Source organism: Rhopalosiphum padi, chromosome 3, assembly GCF_020882245.1.
Source record: "Rhopalosiphum padi isolate XX-2018 chromosome 3, ASM2088224v1, whole genome shotgun sequence".
In the NCBI taxonomy this organism is placed as follows: Eukaryota; Metazoa; Arthropoda; class Insecta; order Hemiptera; family Aphididae; genus Rhopalosiphum; species Rhopalosiphum padi.
This window is the reverse complement of record NC_083599.1, coordinates 2,661,274-2,685,425: the sequence shown is the minus strand read 5'-3', so window position 1 is coordinate 2,685,425 and position 24,152 is coordinate 2,661,274. Positions and strand designations below refer to the sequence as shown.

The following is a 24,152-nucleotide window of genomic DNA, read 5'->3' as shown; positions in this document are numbered from 1 at the left end:
GATATTTTAATTTTGAAGTGAGTTATGAGTAACGAGAGAACACAGATAATATGTTCTTACCTAAAAGTTTAACTATTCCCAACTATTGATGAAACTGGTGAACGAAAATGTATTGTGCTGTACGTGTGTAAGACAGAGACAACACACGCGGGTGCGAGGTGCTCTTAATAATAATAATTAATAATATTCAATAATAGTACTTGTAAAGATCAAATGATATTTTATTCAAAAGTCGCCCGTTAACGCACAAACGCGCAAAATATGCATGGGACAAAACCGCACACAGATTTTAAAATACTGGATATCCCATTGCCGCACATTTATATTTTGGACGATTATCGTCACTTATCGACAATTATCTATAACGACATTATTAAACTTATTATTTGTTATATGCGGAATTAGGCTATACCTTTTTATAAATCTGTGCGGTATCGTACTATTTTTGTGTGCGGTGTTGGATTATACACTTTGTGCGGTATTGGGTCATGTTTGTGCGGTAATGGAAAGCGCCGGTTTTTTCTTATATACGTCACAATTTAAACATATATTGTATAAAGTGTTTGAAAAAATTGTCCGTGTGCAGGAAGAAGATTACGTGACGTGTCTGATCGACGAGAACTCTGCGTCATCGATGGTGGACGGACGTGCCAAAACGCCGACGACTTCTGCAGATTCCGCGGACAAGCCGTCTGCGCCGTCGACCGTCCTTGTCAAGACCACCGCGGCCACCTCGTCGTTGTCTTCGTCGTCGCCGTCGCCTTCGTCGTCTCTGTCGTCGTCCACTGCCGCGGCCGCCATCGTCGTCGTGGACGACGAGCCAAAAGAGCTGGTCGTCGTCAAGCAGGAATCGGTCAACGGCGTGGCCGCGCCGTCAGCGGACGAGTCGGCCACTGCGGGCGGCTACCGTCAACAACAGCGCGACCAGCCGGCCACCGCGTCCAACGACCCGGCACAGCAGCAACAACAACTGCCGGCGCCGCAGCCGCAACTGCAACTGCAAAACGCCGGCAACAGGCGGCCCGGCATCACGGCGAAATACTGCAAGGCGTGCGACATATCGTTTAACTATCTGTCCACGTTCATCGCGCACAAAAAGTACTATTGCCGGAACAGCACCGAGTACAAGTGCAACACGGAAAACGCCAAGGCGGCGACCGTCACTTAGGTGACGCGCGACGTGCGACCGACCGATAAATCCTACGATTGTCGTATTACATTTTTATTATTATTATTATTTTTATTATTATTATTATTTTTATTATTATTATTATTATTATCATTATCATCATTTATCATTATTCGAGAACGTACGTACCTCTCTCTATATCATAATAATATGTGCTTAACACTTGCCGACGATCGCGATCCTATAAAATTATAATATATATAATACAACGACACGACGAACGACTTGTTGCAAACCGGACCCATAAACTGCAGTTGTCACTGGCGAAAAACGACGACTCCGTTATAACTTCGTACGCACTTCCGAATAATAATATATTGACTATTATTATTATTACGATGATGAAAATGATTATTATTATTATTATTATTATCTATGTGTTTACTATATAATATATAAAATCTAAATTTTATAATATATACCGTTTCCGTGCGCGTCGCAACGGTACGTATATGCGATGTGGCATATTATTATACTAGAATCGATCATGTTTTAACTTTTAATATATTATGTATCTTTTTTTCTTTTTTTTTTTTTTTAACTATAAATAATTAAACAATTTATTAAAGAGGTATCATTTCCAAACGTTGTTTTCATATATATATATATGTTGTATTTGTTTTGTTTCTTTATTTACTATTATTTACATTATTATAATATTATTATTATTATTATTATTATTACTATTTTATTTCATCATTATTTTTAGTTAATATTGTTCAGAGTAATCAACACCTATATTTCTAACATATTATTATCATTATTACTATATAATATTATATTATTATTATTATTATTATTATTATTCTAACGAGTTAAAGTAGTATTTATGTTATAAGCGGTAACTATACATATATATATATAAAAAATATCCATCCTCGTATATTATATTATATATATTGTACAGCGCGATATAATTATTATTATTATTATTATTATTATTATGTTCTTATTTTATGATATAATAATTATTATGGAAACGAAAAAAAAAACGTTTAATGTTTTTACTATAGACTGTTTAAAGTATATATTATATATAATAACATTGTAATAAATAGTCCTGCTGCATTACGTGTACGTGCCCGACGTGTGTTATTGTTGTTGTTGTTGTTGTTTTCCGTTTTTTTTGTCATGGTGGTATATATATATAGTGACCATACATAATAATAATATAGTGGTAGGTGTACTGTGAATTGCAATAGTATTGTGCATTTGTACCCCAATCGCTGTAATTCTATATCCCCTCGGCGGAAACGTACAGAGGAATCCGTAGAAAAACGATAATCGCACTACATGTAATAATAACAACCTACCCGTTACACGGCCGCATTCGGTCACATCCGTCGTCCAGCACACGTCGTATACAGAACAGTAATATTAATAATTATTATCGTCGTCGTCGTCGTCTCCTTCAGTGCGGCGGTGTCGTCTCTGCGGCGTGTAAACGATGGTTTTCTGCAATTGTTTTACCGCGGTCGCGTGCGCGTTGGTGGCAATCGTCGTCGGCGGATGTCGCGCAGCCGTAAGTATAACGACTACACGACGAAAACTCTCGCTTACCGGAAAATAGGTGGCTAATTCTTGACGGGCGTTGGCCGTTTGGGCGAATCGACCCGCGTGTGGTCTGTTCGGAAACGTGTTGTGTATTCCGCCTAAAATATAGTTATATAGGCGACTGAATATGACGGTTTTATACTTTAACTGATTTATAATAATATTGTATGTATAGTAATGTACAATATATTATAAATTCTTAATTATGTACATAATGTATATAATAATAGGTATCATTTATGTATATACATTAAGAATATATTGATTTAGAAATATTGCAGTAAAAATAATCTCACTTATCCAAATGGATGACGAATGAGCTACCCAAACGAATTATATACATTTGTTGGTCAAAATAATTCACTCGCCAAAACAGCTGCACGTCTTTATGTTAAGGTAGGGTTACCAACTTTTAATTTGCAAAATACCGGTATCATTTTCCGTGGATTTTTATATAATAATTAATAATCGATTTATATTAGAGTTAAACATAGGTATACGCGATTATTTTAAAATATAAATATAAAACAATAAAATATATTATAATTTATAATACATTTTTTTTTTCATTTTTAATATCTTCAAAGAACTTTGATATAACAAAAGTATATAATAAATAATTCTTTATAACTAATTCGTCGAAACTCGATCGGATTGAAATACTGACTTTTTATAGGTCGGTAAAAGGTTCATATCGGCAACCGGCTTTTTAAGTCTATCGAAGTCAAATACAAGTCTGTCGGCAATGCTATAGTTCACGTCCCACTAGACTTCGATTTTAAAAAGTTGTAATAAACGCGTCTATTATACAAATTGACAATTATTATTCGTTTGAGTGTAAAAGTTATAACTCTTGGAAATTCTATTTTTAATTTTTTTTTCATAACTATTCATGTCAGAGCAAAATAACTATTGAAAAAAAATAATATTTTTTACAAGTTTCGATTGTAACTAATTTTTAAATTTTATACTTTATTTGAATATTTATTATACCTATATTTTTAATTTCATATACTAAAGTAACACTTTTTGAATTTCGAACGAGTTAATTATTTATAATTCTTTGAAGTTAACACGAATACGTCAGAATATAATTTAAATAAATAAATATATGAACCTATCTTTTAAAATAATACGATCTTTAAAAGTACGTAGGTATGCCTAAACATTTTAAGAATGAGAATATAAGGTACAGCCATAGGAAAAATGGGGGTGGCCTATATGTTTGGTGAATCGCATAGTATACTACGATCTATTAAAAGTTAATTCGACACATTTTTTACTATTAATGGTGTGTCGCCGGCCGCCGGGCAAGTCCAAACGTGTCGCAGGAAGTACTAATATTAAATGCACGAACCTTGTTGACACTATATTTACAAAAATTAATATCCATTATTCTTTTCTTTTTTTAATATTGTGTGTCACAAATCACAATGTACGAACATTTTTAATAGTGTGTCGCCATAACACAAAGGTTAAGAAACACTGCGCTATTTTATAGAAAAAAATATTCCACGCAGTTTTCATTATCAAAATATTTCATTTTGATTATTTTCTTACCATTAAATCATTTATAAAACAATTAAAAGTCCATTACAGTCAATATAGAAATGAGTCGTTTTCGGTTTATGTTACATATGATATATGTAATATATACACGTGTGACGTCCCGGTGCTGGCGGCAGTCACTGTTTTCCGGTTCGTCTAGTCGCATAAGCTCAGACAAACCATTATAATATAATATTGTACCATCGTAACGTAGTTAAAAGTGTAAAAACTGAAGTGTATTTTGAGTTTGACATGATTTTTTTCGTGGTAAAACTGTAAAAGTAACCTGTTAGTCTCTATGTTTATAAGTATATGTCTAATTGCTCGATAGACGAAAACGGTGTAATCACGTTCTCTAGTCAGCAGTGTAATTTTAGAGCCGGACAACGACGAGTTAAAAAGTCATTTTTTTTAACAACTTTTAATGATGATTTAATTTTAATAACAATAATGCAAAACATTTATTCGACGAGATAACTCTGAAAGTAACTAAATTGGTGAAGTGCAAGGTCGCAGTAAAGTGAAAACATATTTAACAAAATCTGTGCAATCACAGACCGATAAAATAATAATATAATTATTGACGTAATTTATTTATTATGATAATAATTGTAATACATAAAAAAAAACAATAGTTTATTTTTCAAAATAACTTATTAATTATAATTGTGATAATTTAATTTATTATTTTTATTTTCATAACATGTACTTTATGCGTACATTATATTCTGTATAATAAAAAAAAAATGTTTATTTTCGGTAAAAATTGTGAATAATTATTGTTACATTGAAAAAAGAGTATCAATTTTTTTCATTAAAAAACCATTTTTAGTTAACTTATAATTTTTTCAACCGAACTAACTATATACTTTTAATTTGAAATTAAAGTCACTTGCCTGTCTATTGTCTAATGATAGTAAATGTATGTATTGAGCAAAAAAAACTCTGATTTAAGTAGGTACCAATGATTAAAATTGATATGTATATTATATAATTTAAAGTTCACAAATTTCATTGAAGACACATACAAAATAACTTTTAAGCTATTCAAATTAAAGTAAAACAAAATTAATCACGGATAATGTTGAATTATTATCAAACTATTAGTCAAACTATTTTTATTTAAACATTACAATACCACATCATCGTCTTATCTATAATTATAGTATTAAAAAATAATTATTATTCAATTTTATTAATTTTTAATAATTATAATTATAGATTTATAGCCTGTTTAAACTTGAATCATCTATTAGTTGTAGTATATTTTCTTAAAACTTTTGGTACGCTTAAATTCAACCTCTACATTCACTTACAATGATGTAGGAAGTCGGCACGCGGTGCACTGTCGGCAGAGTTTGATAAATTATTATGTATTTCGTAAATACTTATATTACATAAATTTATGTATATTTATACACATGTATAGGAAATCCAGACGTTCACGGTGACCGACGTGGCATACTTGGATGTGGAGGTAGCCGGAACAGAGTTGGGTACAATTGAGATCGGCCTTTTTGGCGAAATTGCACCGAAAACGGTGGCCAACTTTGTCTCCATTCTGACAAAAGGTATCAACGGCCGCACTTACGCCGGCACAAAGTTCCATCGGGTGTTCAACAAGTTCGTCATCCAAGGTTCGTTAGAAAAAACCGTAATATATACCTATCCTGAATCAAATATCCATCAATATGGTCTCGCCGTAGTATTTTGAACTTGTGAACATATTACAGAAATATTGTTTTAGATAAGCGTAGTTTCGAGAGTAAATATGATATTATTATATAATGATCCACGGAGGGAAGTGACCAGCCGGTGTTGACACTGGACATTTTAACCAAATGATTAATTTATTATTCTTGTATAGTTGTATGGTATAATTTACAACTTCTTTTCTTTGTTTTAGCTATTTCATAAAATATTTTCAATTTTCAATTTTTTTCTATAAATGTCTGAAATATTTTTGTTGGATTAAAAGATTTAAAAATTTAACACAAGATTCTTTACACAAGTCGTTTATACTTTATACGGTAATTGAAAATCTAAAAAATGTATAAACACAATTTTTTATAGACATTTTTAGATCAAATTTGATGTTTAAACGGGTACTTGTCGTGTGGTATGCATCGCATGATGGGTGTATGTAATTTTGACCAAAAATGGATCAATTTAAAGGTGCCTATATTATATGTGATGTGCGCTACGTTCAAAAATTAATTTATCCACCACGACCTTTGTCTTTAAAATCAAAAAAAAAATATGAAAAAATTAATTTGTAAGTTTTTCAGTTCGATAATTATCGTATACGTGCGCTTAAATTTAAAAATATTTTAAGTTTTGGCATACGTTTTAAATTCTAAATGTACGTGTAATTTGCAATAGATATGAATTGCAACATCGGACTCACCGTAGAAATGATTGAAAGATTTACTATTATTTGAAGGTTATACTGACTGCAGAAAAGTTCATCGAGCTAAAAATTGTAGAATACGCTTAGCGTAAAAGTTTTCTGTACAAGAGTATAAGTATCTGCAAAAAGTATTGGTATGGCAAATGAAAATAGGTAAATGAACCCAACTTAACTTTTACATATAAATCTGTTTCCTGTATAACAATTATATTACAATATTATGTCTTTATCGTTTGCGCAAATCATAATTTAAATCGCGAGTATAAAGAGGCCCAAATTACTATTGGAGAAGGTAGGAAGTGGCGCAAAACACATAACATGTTAATTTATATCTACCCGTGTAAGTGGCGCGAATTACCATTGCCCTCGTGTAGCATACGTATTTTTTTGTGATCGTCAGAAGTACACCGTCTACGACGAACGTTATACATTATATTATTTAGCAGCAGTGAACTGTGCGCGAAACATTTTTCCGCGATCGTATTTTATTATCATAATAATGTCGTACACATGCGTCATTCGATTTTCGACGTTCACATTTTTGGACAGCGCGTACGATAATGTAATAATATTATTGTTTTACTGTTATTATTATACCACTATACCTTAAACCGTCGTAATCATCGTCATCGCATTAGTCGAAATCGGCCTCAATAACACATGCGCCGGTGGCTATATATAAATATATATATACAAATATTATATTTCCTTAAACGGAAGCATCGCTAACTACACGTATTTGATGTAGTTATAGTGTTATTATATGAGCACGTAATACGTATTGTATACGCGTATATAGTTTTTTTTTTATGTCTGCATTGTAGATAATTTCGAATGTTTTCCTACATCTTTGACTGAATTACTGATTCCGAAACAGTGTGCAAAAGCAATGTTATTATAATTTATAATTTATAATATTTGATATTTATTAAATTACATTTACTTGTCTCGTTGAACGTCTCAATAATTCGGGATAGGGAGGGGTATAGTCTAAACAACAGTTTCCTCTCAAAAACTGATTCAGAGTACTTATACAATACCGTACTATAAATTAAAATAATTGCATAAAATTGTCCTTTGACACGCATGTAATTAAAATTTATATTGCACGTACAGCGTTAATATTTTAACATGTTTTTACCTATCGAAAAATATTATAAAATGTGTATCAGTAATATAAATAATATTGGATATTAAACAAAATCTGAAAAAAAAGAGTAAATAAATTAATACAATCATAAAATAAATATTAACAGTTGTTAGCTTTTTATAGTGATATTAATTGAACGACATTCCAAATTTACTTTAAACTAATTTCAAGGCTTAAGAGTTAATTATACAGTTTGTCAACTAGGTGTCTAGACTCTAGGTATACAATATGGGCGATAGACCTATAGCCATGTAAATATTCACTCAAAACCTATGTCCATAGCGTTTACGTTACTTACCTAATTAAAGTAAATAGATTCATTTACCTTTGCCTATAGCACTATTCGAGTGATTAAACTATTTACATAATATAAAGATGAACAATTCATGTAGAATTAATTTAAGTAAATAATAAATATTACATTTAGGTGGTCAACAATTGGGCCACATTTTACTTAACAGCAGATAAAACAAAAATTATACCTACGAATATATAAAACATTTATAAAATACAGAATAAAATTGTACTCATATATTTTTACTGGAAATATTTTCTTGGCATATCATCAACGAAATTTACCAGTTGCTTCATTAGTCCTCATAAACAAAAAAATATTTTGGACATTATAATTACAATGATTGTATTTATTAAAAAATGATTATTTACTTGTATATTACAGCACTGCATACAATACTAAACGTATATTGTATAATTTTTAACCGATTAAACGAACGCGATGTTTTATAATATAAGTAAATTACGATTTTGGCTATTTTTATCCATTTCATTAGATAACGATTAACAACCAATATCCATTGTTAAAGCTGAACATTATATACCATTTAATATTGAATAATTTATTACCTTTTGACTTTTGATATTGTACGCAGACACGCAGTTGCTTTCAATGAAGTTGCGTGAGCACTGTAGTGATATAGCAAATATATTTATATATATAAAAATGTGAAAATGTAAATCTTTGTCACACATATTCTATGAAATTACTCATCAGATTATCTTGATATTTTTTCTAAATGAAAGAATACACCCCAGAGCTGGTTTTAAACCTATCTCTGATTTAATAAATTAATGAAAAACCATTTTTTTTAAATAATAATAATTTTTTTTCATCTGTTTTACCAACTATTAGTAATTATTAGAAACTAGTATTTTATTTGATGTAGTGTAGTGTATATAACTATACTAGTATAACACTTTTTCATTGTTTTTGGTTCACACTATTGAAACTTTATGAGTTTTTGGTTTTTCGTCAGAACGAAAAGACAATCAAATTTGGGTCGTTCGACAAAAAAAAAATATATTTTAAAAACATGCTGCTATTAAACGATTAAAAAAAAGCAACAATCGGCAGGACACCTATGTAAAGTTGATATGTCGGAAATATCATTTATATTCTATACACTAAATCAGAAAACCAAAAATATAATTTGTCCACACGTGTTTCGTTAAATATTAGCATTAGGCAATCAAATTATGTACGAGCAACGAAGTGCACGGGAATAATCATCATTATATAATTTTATTAAAATTTTAGTAATCCAAATACCGTATACTTTGTTAAAAAGGTTCATTATTGTTTTTCAATTAAAATTCAATTGAACACACTCTCAAATAAATCGTCTGGAATTAAATTACACATCACTGAGCAGAAAGATAGTTTGCTGACTTGTATGTGCATCGGAAATTTGTAACGAGTGCAGCTTATTTAAGAATGATAATTGCAATTTTTAGTGCAAACGGTCGTAGGTTTAGGGTAAATTATTACTTTTAAGTACACTACGTGTTATTATAACGTATAATTCATGCATACGTGGATTTTTATTTTCGTTTTTCGTTTTATAATCATATCGTCTGAGTCTCCACTCTCCTCCTCCACACCCACTCACCAATTATGTGCCACCGTTGCGAAATCCGATTGACATCTCTCCGGTACCACCCTACCTGAACAATTAATTATATTAAAAAATTGTTATGACCAAATTTAGAACGTGATTAGCATAAATTTACACGTTAATCGTTATAATTTGCACGTGCCTTATTATTGACGAGTAAAACCTGTTCAGCGAATTCGCGTGTCTATAGCCAATGCAATAAAAATAAATAGCGGTATTTTAACAACAATATTTCAAAAAAGGAACTTCTCAATTATAGCATTTTAATGAAAAAATTGGTTCAAATATTTTTCAACAACAATTTACTAATAATAACTGTATTGAGACCCACTTACACTTTGCCCACAAATCTTCCAACTCATATATAACGCCTCAATAAGTTTCACAAAACATTTTACAATATATTATAACTATAACAAAAATAATATAAAAATTACACAATATATATAACTAATATTATTATTTAAACATTTTTGTTGAAATATAATTGAAAAATCGATGACTCATTTATTTTTTAATGAAATATGATAGTTGAGAATTTTCTTTGGAAATCCTTTTGTTAAAATATTGTTGTGGAAAAGTTATTAAAATATAATTGTTGAAAAATAATTAACACCATTTTTTTTTAGATACTATATGGTAAGTTGAAGAGTTATTTTTTCGAAATATTTTTGTTGAAATATTACTATTGAAAAATATATTTTTTTGAAATATTGATTTTGAGAAATTGTTTGAAATATTATTGCACTAATTACTAAGATAGTCGTGCAAATTCGTAATAATCACGCGCTAAATTTTAGCATAGTAATTTTTGCCATTTGAGATGCATAACTCGGCATACAAATTCTGTCGTGCAAAATCAAGCTTATTACATGCTAATTGCTTAACCAAAATTTTTTTAAACGGGTGATACTGGTAAGACGTATACGTTAAAAATGTCCAACGTCATATAGCCATATACAGAGTGATTCACCAAGTTGCTCACGCCCTCCTTTTTTTATGTAATTTTTCTATGTAACTATTGAAAATATAATTTTTGGGATTTTTTAAATATTTTTAATTTCAATATTTTCAATTACTTGAGATTTTTTGGTACTACTTAAGTAGTGCTCTGTATATACATAGATTTATGTTTTTCAAATGAGAACTTTCCTTTTTTACTGTAAATTATTTAGTGGATATTTTTTATCAAAAGTTAAGACGTATCATAATCATAATTTTAATCATTTAAATTTGTGTATTATAAGAATAATATTATAGCTGTTAATGGGTTTGGAATGTCGAGGGTTATGATGATTTTAAAATATTAGTAATTTATATAATTATTAATCCATCAATATCAATAATTTCTAAAAATGCATATAATAAATATTAAATACTAGATCCAATATTACATCGATTTTATATTACAGTCGAACTTAGTATCTCGAACTTTTTTAACTCGAAATCGTCGACACCTCGACAATTTACTCAGGTCCCTAGAATTGTCTATTTAAACAATATAAAAAAATCTTGTTTAACTCGAAGTTTTGAGTTTTATTAATACTATAAAATTGTGATATTTCCCTCATTTATCTATAAAATAAGATTTTTAAAACCTTTTTTAAATATTTTTTTAACATTATTTTGGTTTATCCATACATAAATACATATGGGTACATAGTTCATAAATAAATACATAGTAAATATTTTTTATTACACTACTTTATTTATAATAAATACACAGCTATAGAAAATAAATTTAATTTGGATAACTCGAACTTTTTCCCGGTTCCTTCAACTTCGAGTTAACTAAGTTTGACTGTATTATTTTCTTTAGTATAAAACTTTAAACATTTTTATAATTGAACAACTATACTCGTGTTATGATTATAGGTTCATCAACATTTTCAAAAACAATTATCCACTAAATAATTTATAGTAAAAAAAGAGCCATATAGGATTCCCATTTAAAAAACCAAAGTTTGTATCATCACAAGATGTAGAGTGGTAAGCACCACTCTCAGTGTTTTAAGCAAAACACCGGAAACTAAAGTGTTGTCTTCGTCTTACAAATGTTGAAATGTACAATATAGCAAATTTACTTTCAGTAGCACCGATTTTATGTGGTTAACTTTAGAGTGAATTGAACTATTAATAATATTATCAAACTTAAAAATAAGAAGAAGAACATTATATTATTATCTGTTATCTCTTGTCTTTTTTTATAATATTTTAATTTTCAAACGAAATGAGTATGTATATAAATAAAAACATAAAATGCCCATAACTTGCTCAAAAATTAAAATATCGCAAAAACGACGGAAGTAATAGCTAATATTCTTATCTTTGAGTTTGATAGTACACAGGTCAATTCGCTCTTTTATTAAAGTTAACCACACAAAATCGGTTGTGCTGAAAACAAATCGGGTACGTCGTAGTACTACGTTTGTAAGACGGAGACAACACACCCGGGGGGGGGTATCATCTTCTTAATAATTAGTATAGGTACAACAAAATTCAAGGCTTTGAATAAATTCAATATTAAAGGACAAAAAATGCAGGGGGTGAGCAGTGAGCAGAGAGCACATAGTAATATTATACCCGGCGAATCGCCCTGTATACATATATCTATATAATATACGTGCAGTCAGTTTTCGACGATTATCGCAGATTGAAATCTAGTCAATTTATATTCAGCCGACTGCCATTTTATACTCAGATGACTATCGCTGATCGAAATCGCCGCCGAATGTGTATTCCTGCTGGACGGTTTTTATTGTTGAATTTCAGATCCCCGTCAGTGATACTGTCCAATCACCGGGTCGGCATTATATTATTCACGCACACACACACACACACGAACTTGGATATACACAACTTACACACACGCGCGCGCGCACGTTCGGGTTTACAAGTTTTTTCACCTTGTATTACTATATTTGGGTAAATGACCCGGCAACGAAAGATAGCGTATACATATAATAATATAATAATATTACAACAGTAACAACAACAACGACGACGACGACGACGACCAACGACGAGGATGACGACAAACGTCGAATAAATATACTGCAACGCAAATACACGCGCGTGCGTATGCAATGATAATATTATACAAATAAAATAACGAGGGCCGTGTTATAAATTTTACCAAAATAATAATATTTTTATTATATATATATAATATTATTTTACTCAAACTATTTCCATTTCGTGACGTTATATCGAATTGATATTGTATATGCGATACGCGCGCGAGTGCCCTCTATACACATTATACGCATATATAGGATATGTTTGTATATTTTTTTTTTCATAATACTGAAATAATATTATTATGCACGCGTATCACAATATTATATATACGTATAGTACAGCCGGACCGTCTAGCGATTATCGTCTGCGACAATCGCGCGCGTGTATTATGTACGGGGCAGTAAACGCAGCCAGAGTGCGAGACATAATAAAACGATTTAAATCGAATCCGTCCGATCGCAATACGAATACATTATTATTTATTTATTTATTTTTTTTTTTTTAATAATATCTGGTGAAAAAATAGTAATAATAATAATAATAATAATGCGAATACGCCTCTCGATCTTTTAATATACGAATATAGGTTTTATTTTTATTTTCCATTTCGGTTTATCTCGTTTCGATCGATTTCGCAGCGACAGTGTGTGTGTAGACGGGTCGTGAACACACTAATAATAACATAAAATTATAATACACCTATGACGCATATTAATATAATATCCTATATACTCGTGAACTGTTGAAATAATTTCGAAACGGTTATTCGAGATGACCGGCAACGTAGACTGTATAATGTGCAATTCCGACCGTTTCTACTGACTATACTGAGATACATATATTATTGATGCGTGTTTAATGCCTTCGTTTCCGGAATCCAATACATTTATATAATTATAACACCGCGAATTTGAAATATTAAACTATAATTTTACGTGCCAATACGGTTTGTTAAAAGTATGAAGACCTATATGTATATAATAAGTACTTGTATAGACGGACATCGGTGAGCGGCGGGCTATCTGGAGCTATCTGGCTTAACCTCCCAAAAAAATGTATTCGAAATCGAAGCTAAGAAAATAATACCTATTTTACATGTATATATAAAAATGTATACCAAATGATCATTTACATTAAATTGTGGTTTTAGATTCTAAATGAAGGGGGATCCACAATTAGGTAATATTTATTTCTTCTTCTATTTATTTAATGTACACGTTTTCGGGGAGACATACGGATGCGAAAATTCATCAATACCTATATTTAGATCAAACATTACAACAGGTTGGTTCTTTAAAGACTATAGAGAGGTAATTTTTCGAATTCTCAATATTTTCTATATTTCTTAAAAATTGAATATTTTTGATTTAGAGCTTTTGCCTTGGACGACTTAAACTATTAATTTCAATTAGTTTTTAAATACAGTACGTTTGCCAAATCATAAAATTTGTTTTAATTATTTAGTCGTAAACTTAAAACTAATGGTCCAGAAAATTGGCATACTAACACTTATTATCCACTAATGCATTTGAATATATTTAAAATAAAAATATTAAACATATATATAAAAAATAATAGTTTGCGCGAATATTTATGAAACTTAACACATGAATAGAAGACCGTGAATCTTTTGGTGAAACGATATTATTTTTAGATTTTTTTAAACTACAAAGAAATGGTTCAAATGATGAAGTTAATTGGACTCAATAAGAGTGCGTCACATCAGCATGTGTTGTCTCCGTTTTACAAGTGCATAACATGGCAAATGTATGCTCAACAGATCACGTTTAGCTCCAAAAATAGTTTAAAAATTAGAGTGAATCGACCTATTATATGAAACCTATAACGATAAGAACATTATTTGTGTTTGTATGTTTGTTTTTTTATAATAGTTCAATTTATTAGCAAGTTATGCTTATATATAATATGCATAAATTAAAAAAGCTCATAACTCGCTTAAAAAATTGAATAATCGTAAAAAACCAACATACAAACATATAGATATGTTCTAACCGTCAAGTGTCATATATAATATATCGACTATTCGAATAGTGTCAACTCACTCTAATTCTTAAACTAACGGAGGTAAACGTGAACTGCTGAGCGTAAATTTGGTATGTTATACGTACTTGGAAGACGGAGACAACACACACGGGTGTTGCATCATCTTAAGGTGTTTAATTCAGTTCTAAAACATAAAAAAGAATCCTAATAGAACTTTTGAGACTTGAGTATATGCAAACGGTTCAAAATTATAATTTGTATTTAATTTCAATAGGAATTATACCATGATTTAAGGTAGACGGTAGCATAAAAATATAAATACATAATTTTCTCATTATTCGTAAAATAGTATTTTATTCATTCTGTTCCGTCCGGTCAGTTTAGTTAACACAAAAAAAAGTTCTACAAAAAGTAAAATATTGTAACGATAAAGCAATAGTGATGTAAGAGCAAGGTTATACGATGAGTTTGTTCGCTACCAAATACCTTAAGCCCCGTAAAATATATTACAGGATAATACTAAAACCTAATAAACTATATAATTAATGTATTAATATTATCAATTATTATTAAAGTATATAAATATATTATAAATATATAATATATATATAAATATATAATATTCATATTACTATATGTACACATGACGGTGAAAATTTTAGTCTGTATTGTTCACATTTTTGAACGACAATAAAATATATCTTTAAAAAAAAATCTTATCAACATAAACATTAATAAGGAGAAAATGAGGTAACCACTCTATTGTGTAATCTTATATTATAAAACGCGTCAGTCGTCATTGAGTCATTGAGTAAATCTTTGAAATGTATCATATAATAGGTATATATGTTAAATTTAAATTTATCGATTAATCATTATTGTTAAATAAAAAAAAAACAATATAGAGCGAAGATAGATAAATTTTAAAAGTCTGTCAGGCTATATTACTAAATTTAATTCATGAAATGTTTTTTGATATTAATATTAAAATTATTTATTTGTTACTATTGTCTATTAGTATTGCAGCAAACGTTAATAACATTTTTGTCGAAAACATTATTTTATTAGTATTTAGTTGTTATAATATTATTATACCTATTTAATATTCATATAATTTATTATTGTTAGTAATTTTGACAATACCAGCTTTCTGTGGAATGGTGGAATAATAGGTTTTTGCCTCCGGATATAAATATGTAATACCTATATTAAAATTAATCTAAATGTTTTGAAAATATCATTGTGCAGTATATTAATTAAAATAAGTAGGTAATATACGTAAAAGTTTCCAGTCCTCGTGTACAATATTTTTGAGTTAAAATAAAATAATAAAATAATATTTATAAATATTATTTTTTTAATTTAAATATCTAATTTATTCCAAATTTAAGCTTAAAATGTCTACAAAAAAAAAAAAATTGTGCTTATATAAATTGTTTTAAGTTTTTGGTTTTAGAATAAACTACTATTGTTATATAAAGAATCTTAAGCTAAATTTTTTGTATGTTTTAACATAACAATTTTCAAATGTTCGTAATTATAAAAATGTATTTGTATATTTAATATATTTAAATAACTTTAATAAAAACATCATGATAAGAAACCTGTTTGACTTAATTTTTTAAGTTTTTTAACCGAGCAATTATTTAATTGACATTTATAGAAAAAAATTGAAAATAATATTAAAAATCTAAAAATCTAAAATTAGTATAAAATATTCAAAATAGTTTGATTAACCATTAAAAAAAAATTATACCATGTTTATAAATGCCCTATATAAATATTTGGTAAAAACTCCAATTCTTTAATGTTTTAAATATTTCTGTCTTTTTTTTTATTATTTTGAAAAGTACTGGGAATTTTATTTTTAATATTAACTAAAACACCAATAGATCCGATTTACTTTCAGGGTCCTTAATTTTGAAAATTGAAACATATTTTTTACTCCAAAATATTATAAGTCTATGATATTACGCATAAAAAATAAATTAATAAATTGTTATATATAAATACATAAATCGCTCCATTCAGAATCTTAATTGTATATACAAATTAAGTTGACAAATATTTTATTTAATAAATATTAAATTATATTAAATATTTAATTTGGTGCCACCGAACTAAATACATAGAACGCGTGTATTATTAAAATAATTCAGTGTTCGGTGCCCAGAAAATAAGATGTGTAAAAGAAATATCATATGTATACCTATATAATACGTATTCAAATTTTAAAATGTTGATTTCTTTTCATTTTGACTCATTAAGATTATTCTTACTTCTCTCGTTTATCATATTATTGTATTGAATATTGCAGATAAATCAAATCAAATTATTTACGTGCATGTTTATCAGAAAAATATAGTGTGCCTTAATATCTAATACATTATCAACTTTCATATAGAGTTTAATTCTTAGCTATTTTTAATTTTGATTTATGATTTAAAATCTTAACCAATTATATCATAATATTACAATGATAAGCATACTCAACTAGTACAGTGGTACATCGAAACTTTCAACAAAATATTCTGTACAAGCGTAAGTAAAATATAAAAAAATATATAATTTAAAATCAATAACAGTATTAATCTTATTATTTGTATAATGTACTAATTTGTTTACGTAATAAAAAAAAATCAATATAGTATATACTTAAAGGTTTTCATTAAATCTTTTTTTTATGAACGTTTAACGTTGGTTATAATAATAATACGGATAAAAATAAGGACATGTCATGTTTAAGTATAGATACTGCAGACTTTTTAATACATGAGTTGTATAGTATTACGCAGTATACTATATATATAATATATGCTTTATTAGCAGGAAATGTCTAAACATATAAAAATACATATTACACATTTTTTTTTTACATATCTACTAAACAAACTTGTTATGGTATAATTACCTATAAATTACATAAATTATTATTATTATAATATTATATTATTATGTATAAATTATTGATTCGTGTGTTGAAAATTGACAATTATTACCACGAATATAAGTATTCAAATATTTATATAATATATTTCCTTAATCATTTAAAATATATAAAACGATATGAATAATATGTACTCGCTATATAAAGCTAATATTATATATTATATTCATAGGTGGAGACATATTGAACAATGACGGAAGCGGATCTATAAGCATATACGGTGACACGTTTCCCGATGAAAATTTAAAAGTGAACGGCACAAAACCGGGATTTGTGGGAATGGCTAATTCTGGTCAGTATTTTGAAAATATATAATAAGCTTAAAAACAATATAGTTCACAGAATCGCACCGAAAATGATCTAAAAACTACTATAAGACTGAGGTAAATTTTGGATGCAGTCAAAAAATATATATTTAGCTTAAATACTAGTAAACACAATTGTTTACTCTTATAGCGTATATCAGGCGTGACATACGATTTTACACAATATAATTTTTAATATACTCGACTGTAAATGTATACCTAAATGTAACACGATTCAACACAAACATTAAACTGCGATGTTGCTAGGTAAGGTTAAAAAATATATAATAATGCAATTATTTGTTTTCAAATTGAATTGTAATAAAAATAAGACAAATTAGTGAATAATATAATAAAACAAAAAATTAATAATAAAGTATATATAAAAAATGTGATAGGTAGTTGATTTCAATGTTTTCCTTAATGTGTAAATTAATAACAATGGTTAGTTTAATTTACATATTTAAAAAAAAAAACAATAATGATTATTTGTTTCCAAATTCTATTGTATTAAAAATAAAATAATAATTCAAATTAGTTTATTATAGAATGCTTCCTATCGGTATTGAGCACCAACTTGTGATAAAAATGGAATTATATCAAGTTAATTTTATTTATTAATTGATTGCATGCATTTATGGTGAGTTCAATACCGATTTATTTTTACGTTCGACATTTCATAATAATTATAGTCAATCAATTTGACTAAAAAAGTTTAAAATTATTTTTAAAATCAATTTCCTAGAAACTTGACAAATACATTTTTGTACGGAATTTTTTGAATACATGCATGCCTTGTACATGCCAAATTGTAAATCACCGGTTTAATATTACTCTGCAGTAGAAATTATAATCTATTATTTTTTGGTGAAGATAAAGGGGAGAACATGTTGAATTGTGTTTCATAGAATAATCAAATAATATAATTTCCATCATATTTTCATTCCTCGAAAAAAATTCTAACGAAATTGCCCCACGGGTACAAACACTGTAACGTCGTCACTATCCAACACTATCTCGGGGAATATGCAATAGTATTATTTAGGATTGGCGTATAGAAATAATAAAAACCGAATAGCAAAGGGCTCTGATGTACTTATTATAATTTAATTTTAGCGCACTCCGCGTCTGTCTATCGCCTATTGAACCTCATCGCACCTCGTACCACCAACCACCAAATAAATTAAATTACCGTCTCCGCATATAGTAATCAAATCACGTTCAATACAAATTATAGTTGAGTGATGTTTTTTCTCAATCCGGCGCAGGTCCAGACACAAACGGATGTCAGTTTTTCATAACAACCAGGTCCACGCCAAGCTTGAATGGTGAACACGTATTGTTCGGCATCGTGGTCGAAGGACAGGAAGTCATACACGTCGTCGAACAGCAGCTGACAGACCATCTGGGGAGGCCCACCAAAGAGATAAGAATAACGAAATGCGGCTTGCTGAACCGACGACCACCATTCGAGGTTACGGACCATCCGCGCAAGTAAGGCAGATATTGCAGACGTGATCGGTCCCAACCCGAATACGAAAGCCCAAATATAGTTCATAGACCATGGCCCCTGTGGTCCACCGTGTTTAATTGGTTTTCCCGTGCTTTATAACTTTACAGAAATATTACAGGCAACCGCAATGGTTTACCTTGTAAAATATATTAAATCAATAGAAAATAATACGAGTAATAACAAATGTGTGATGTAACTATTAGTCGGTTAACGGGTAAAGTAAACACAATATTTTTACCCTAACCGCATTAATAATCAAATTAATATTCTAATCAGTCGTCATATATCCTAAAGACTATAAGATTAAAGAATAAAATTATATTATGTACCTAGATATAATCACTATAAAGTATTAATTAATTTAATTGGTATTTGATAAGATTCTATCTATAATCTATTATTTCGATTTTTGACACCCACAAATAAGTAATTATCTATGAATAACTTAAAGTTATACAGCCTTACAGGTGCCAATTCACACTTCAATATTTATATTAGTTATTCATAGTTTACTTTAAATATTCTAGTAGGTTATCCCGCGAGAATCAAATTTATTAGCTGTATTATATTCGCCACACCACCGTCTTTAATTAGTAAATGTTTATTGCACCTACTACACTTTGCATAAGCAACGAACTATACTGGTGGGATATCGGAACTTTTCCTTTGGGTCGCGATTGCTAGATGCTTATTGAAATTGTTACGAATTAAAGTGATTTATTAGATACAAAACTATGAACGTTTTTTTATAATTAATTAATTAATATTATATATTCTGTTTTTATTTACGCAGTGCAAAATATGAGTATTTTTTGTTTAGTTATTATTTATTTGAGGACATAGGGCCTATGCCATAGGCTGAACCAGACTAGTTTTCTTCATAGGTAAATTTAATTTATTTTAAAATCAATAATACATAAAATAGAAATCATTTATAATGACACCTTTTTCAGCGAGTTTAATTAAAGGTCCCGGTAAAATTCCTATGTTTTATAAACTAATTTTTATCGATAGTTATTACGTTATAATAATAATAATAATTGATCATTATAAGCTTGAATCATCTGTCTAATAGAAAGTTTTTTTGCCCAAAACTATCAATGAAATACTTTAGATTGTTCAAATAATTCATTTTATTTTCGTTATAGTTCGAATGTTTGGAAATGGATAATCGCGTCTGCTCTACCAGTTTCGATGTCTACAGCTATATTATTACTATTCCAGTGGATGATTTCTCAGATCAACAAAGCGATTATTTAATGAGTAATGGAGCTTGTTTGCACCTATAAACTTAGACCGATATACAACATTACAACAAACTTACAAACCCCAAGTGGCATAGATATGTGGACACGTATATACCAACAATCAACAAAATAGACGATAATAATTGGAAAAATATTATTCATTGTTCCACATAAAAGTGGTGTAAAAGGCGAATGAATTTAATTATTTGTCTAAAAGCTATATACATAATATTACAATCTGAATGATTTTTTTTTTTTATGCGTAAACAGCAATAAAAAACAAATTATATTCTCAAGTATATTATATATATGTATGTATATTATATGTAGGTAATAAAACTACTTATACGCATATCTGTTTATATTTATGTATGCGCATATTATCTTTTGTATTCTGTTCGTATAAAATAATTCATATATTTCATTGTCACACTATTTTTCTGTAATTTATTTTCTTAATACATTTCTACGTTATAAATATTTGTTTTTTTTTTTGTGTGCAATTTAAAATAAATCTATAATAATGTATTGTTTGTAAACGAGCATTTCTAGTAATGAAAATTTAACTATTTTTCATCGTGATTTTATTTAACAATTTCACAGGAATTTTCTGAAAAAAAAAACGCAGAATCTTTTGATGTACATTGAGATAGGGAATACATAACAATACTGTATAATTATATAACACTGAATAATGAATATGTTTATCGAATTTCTATAGTAACTTAAAATAGCTTACGTCTATACTTTTTATCAATATCTAAATTATTAGTATGAGACTAAAAGATTAAGTAAATTTTAATATATTAATACCTTAAATATAAATTAATATGTTGACTTATTTTTATTCATATACTGATATACTATTATAGCTGATTAATAAATCAGTTCGTGATCGTTTTGTTAATTTGTGAAAAGCTATTAGAGATGATGTGTAAACAAAATATAAAAATGAGACATTTTTTTCTGATTGATCATTGTATCATTTGTATCTATTAACGATTGTTATAAATGGTAATGATTATTCATTGAAGAGGAATACATTCTACTCGTTCTAGAGACATTGATATGCCCACAATTTATTGAAACACGATATATCAAAGTCGAAGCTATATTATGTAACACTTTGCAAAGTATTTGTTCATATCCTGGAATATTCGATGGAAATACTAGAACAAAAGTATTTGATTAACAAAAAGATGCGTTAATTTCACTTGATAATCATGAAAAAATATATAATGTATAAATTGTGTGTGCGCTCGTACTAGGACGAGTTACCCGAAGGACCACTCGGAATATCCGAGACTATAATGTAGTTGGTTCATCTTGTGTTGTTAGGGGGTGCCGGTAGGCAACTATGCATGCACGCTTGAAATGGTCAGGATAGGCAACTTCTTTAACATTCAACACATGGCAATTATTAGACTAACGAAATGGTTAGAAGGATAATGCAAGTTATTTTATGGAGGCCTTGTGGTCGATTAGGTCTGGTGCAACGAACACAAAGTACAAACACAAATATAATATCATATATCATCGGCTGTATTATGTGAATTGCGATAAAATTACACCTTTTCTAAAAGTTGATTTGTAAACTGCGGCAAAAAAAAAATTAACTTTAGGTATACAATCTGTGATAAAACCGATAAGATACAAACTGTGGCAATTTATTTTATATATATAATATATATAGAAACTATGTACATACTGATATGATAATATAATATATACTATATACATGCATCATATATACCTATGTGTAATAATGTACATATATCGTTTAATTAATATAGTATGTTGGATATAAATTTTTAAGGAAAATCCAAATTTATTTTTAAGTTTTATCGCAATAAACTAAATATCGGCTCCTTTACGAGTAAAAGATTATCACAATTCACAAGTGATAATTCTATTTAGTACGTGCTGTGTCGTTTAATATTTTATTTTAATATGGAACTTACAAAAATGTTTAGCCAAAACGGCAAACAGTATTAATAGTGCTAAACAATATGGGATAAATATTATATAAATAAAATGACTTGCCGCAGTTTTTATATTGTATCTTATCGGTTTTGTCGCAGATTGTATAATAATGTTAATTTTTTTTTGCCACAGTTTACATAATATCGACTTTTAGAAAAGGTGTAATTTTACCGTAGTTTATTCTTCGTAAGAGGACACCTACCCGCATGTGTTGTCTCCGTCGAATACGTAACATTGCAAATTTACGCTCTGGACATCACATTTAGCTCCGTTAGTTTAAAAATTATAGTGAATCGACCTATTATGAAACTTGGTGGTAAGAACATTATCTTTGTTCGTATGTTGATTTTTCACGATTGTTCAATTTTTTGTAGGTTATGAGCATTTTTAATTTATGCTATATTAGTATATTATATACACATAACTTGCTAACATATTGAACTATTGTAAAAAACAAACAAACATACGAGTAATTTGCGTATGCGTGTGCATATCGATGACGAAAAATTACGCCGTGGTTCCATCCATAATATTATGATCTAAGGAGTGGTATAACGTATAACCGTGTAACAATAGACATATAATATTATATAATATTATATACAGTAGAATCTCGATAATTCGGCCATTCGATAGTCCGATACACCCAGTAATCCGGTTATATTGACCTGTACGTACCGATATGTATTTACAGTCGGGTCTCGATAATCCGTAGGAGATTGGGGAAAGGGGTCGTTCGGATTAGCGATTTGTTCGGATTACCTATGGCTTAAAAAAAAAACATCAAATTTATTGTAATTTAAATTATGAAATTTTATTTTTATCTGTAAAAACTCGTTATTTCAAAAGACAATGAATATATAAAAATATTAATATAATTATGAGTATAATTATGAACCTTACTATTTAAGATATTGATTTTTTTTTTTTTTTTTGTACACTGGTTTCTATTATGGATTGGTATGCCTTGTCCCGAAAACGTCTAAACAACATTAGTTCTTCGCAGCTTTCATCGAACGATACATACACGTGCGATTACAAACATAATCGAAAAATTTTATTACCGGAAAATATTATTTATAAATACATACATACGTACATATTACATATAGCGATAAGATAATTCTCAAGCCCGTTCGGATTATCGAGACCCGACTGTATTTATAAAGTTACTATCACAAACAAATCGAACAAACCTATTAGATATTTTATTTTTGTTCAGTTGACGTTGGAGTGTTGTGCGTGTTCATTGTGTGTCTAATTTTTTAATTTTTCAACAAGTAAAAATGCGTTTTTATGCGAACCCTCATTAATTCTCCGTTTTCGTTAATCCGGCAGTAACGTGGTCTGATATCTGTTGATTTTACT

General features: G+C 28.8%; 2 protein-coding genes across 3 annotated transcripts in view; both read left to right on the top strand.

The window, feature by feature from the left end:
- Positions 1 to 2,382, top strand: part of LOC132924326 (zinc finger protein ush) — a 97,506-nt gene extending 95,124 nt beyond the window's left edge. For both annotated transcript variants that reach the window (XM_060988555.1, XM_060988556.1), the window contains exon 8: positions 587 to 2,382. In XM_060988555.1, the coding sequence (XP_060844538.1) occupies positions 587 to 1,168 (582 nt within the window). In that variant the 3' untranslated portion in view covers positions 1,169 to 2,382. The remainder of the gene's footprint in view (positions 1 to 586) is intronic.
- Positions 2,383 to 2,515: 133 nt separating this feature from the next.
- LOC132924327 (peptidyl-prolyl cis-trans isomerase, rhodopsin-specific isozyme) lies at positions 2,516 to 21,220 on the top strand. The gene is made up of 5 exons (XM_060988557.1): positions 2,516 to 2,711; positions 5,721 to 5,928; positions 17,909 to 18,028; positions 19,310 to 19,535; positions 20,703 to 21,220. Exons 1-5 carry the CDS (start codon positions 2,637 to 2,639, stop codon positions 20,812 to 20,814), a joined length of 741 nt encoding a protein of 246 aa, XP_060844540.1. The 5' UTR covers positions 2,516 to 2,636; the 3' UTR covers positions 20,815 to 21,220.
- The last annotated feature ends 2,932 nt before the right edge of the window (positions 21,221 to 24,152 follow it).

What these genes read in the sequence shown, in the direction of transcription:
- LOC132924327 (XM_060988557.1), top strand. Translation starts at nt 2,637, where the DNA reads ATGGTTTTCTGCAATTGTTTTACCGCGGTCGCGTGCGCGTTGGTGGCA. An exon ending in TCGGCGGATGTCGCGCAGCC is followed by an intron (nt 2,712 to 5,720) that starts GTAAGTATAACG and finishes ACACATGTATAG; the next exon opens with GAAATCCAGACGTTCACGGT. An exon ending in GTTACGGACCATCCGCGCAA is followed by an intron (nt 19,536 to 20,702) that starts GTAAGGCAGATA and finishes TTTTCGTTATAG; the next exon opens with TTCGAATGTTTGGAAATGGA.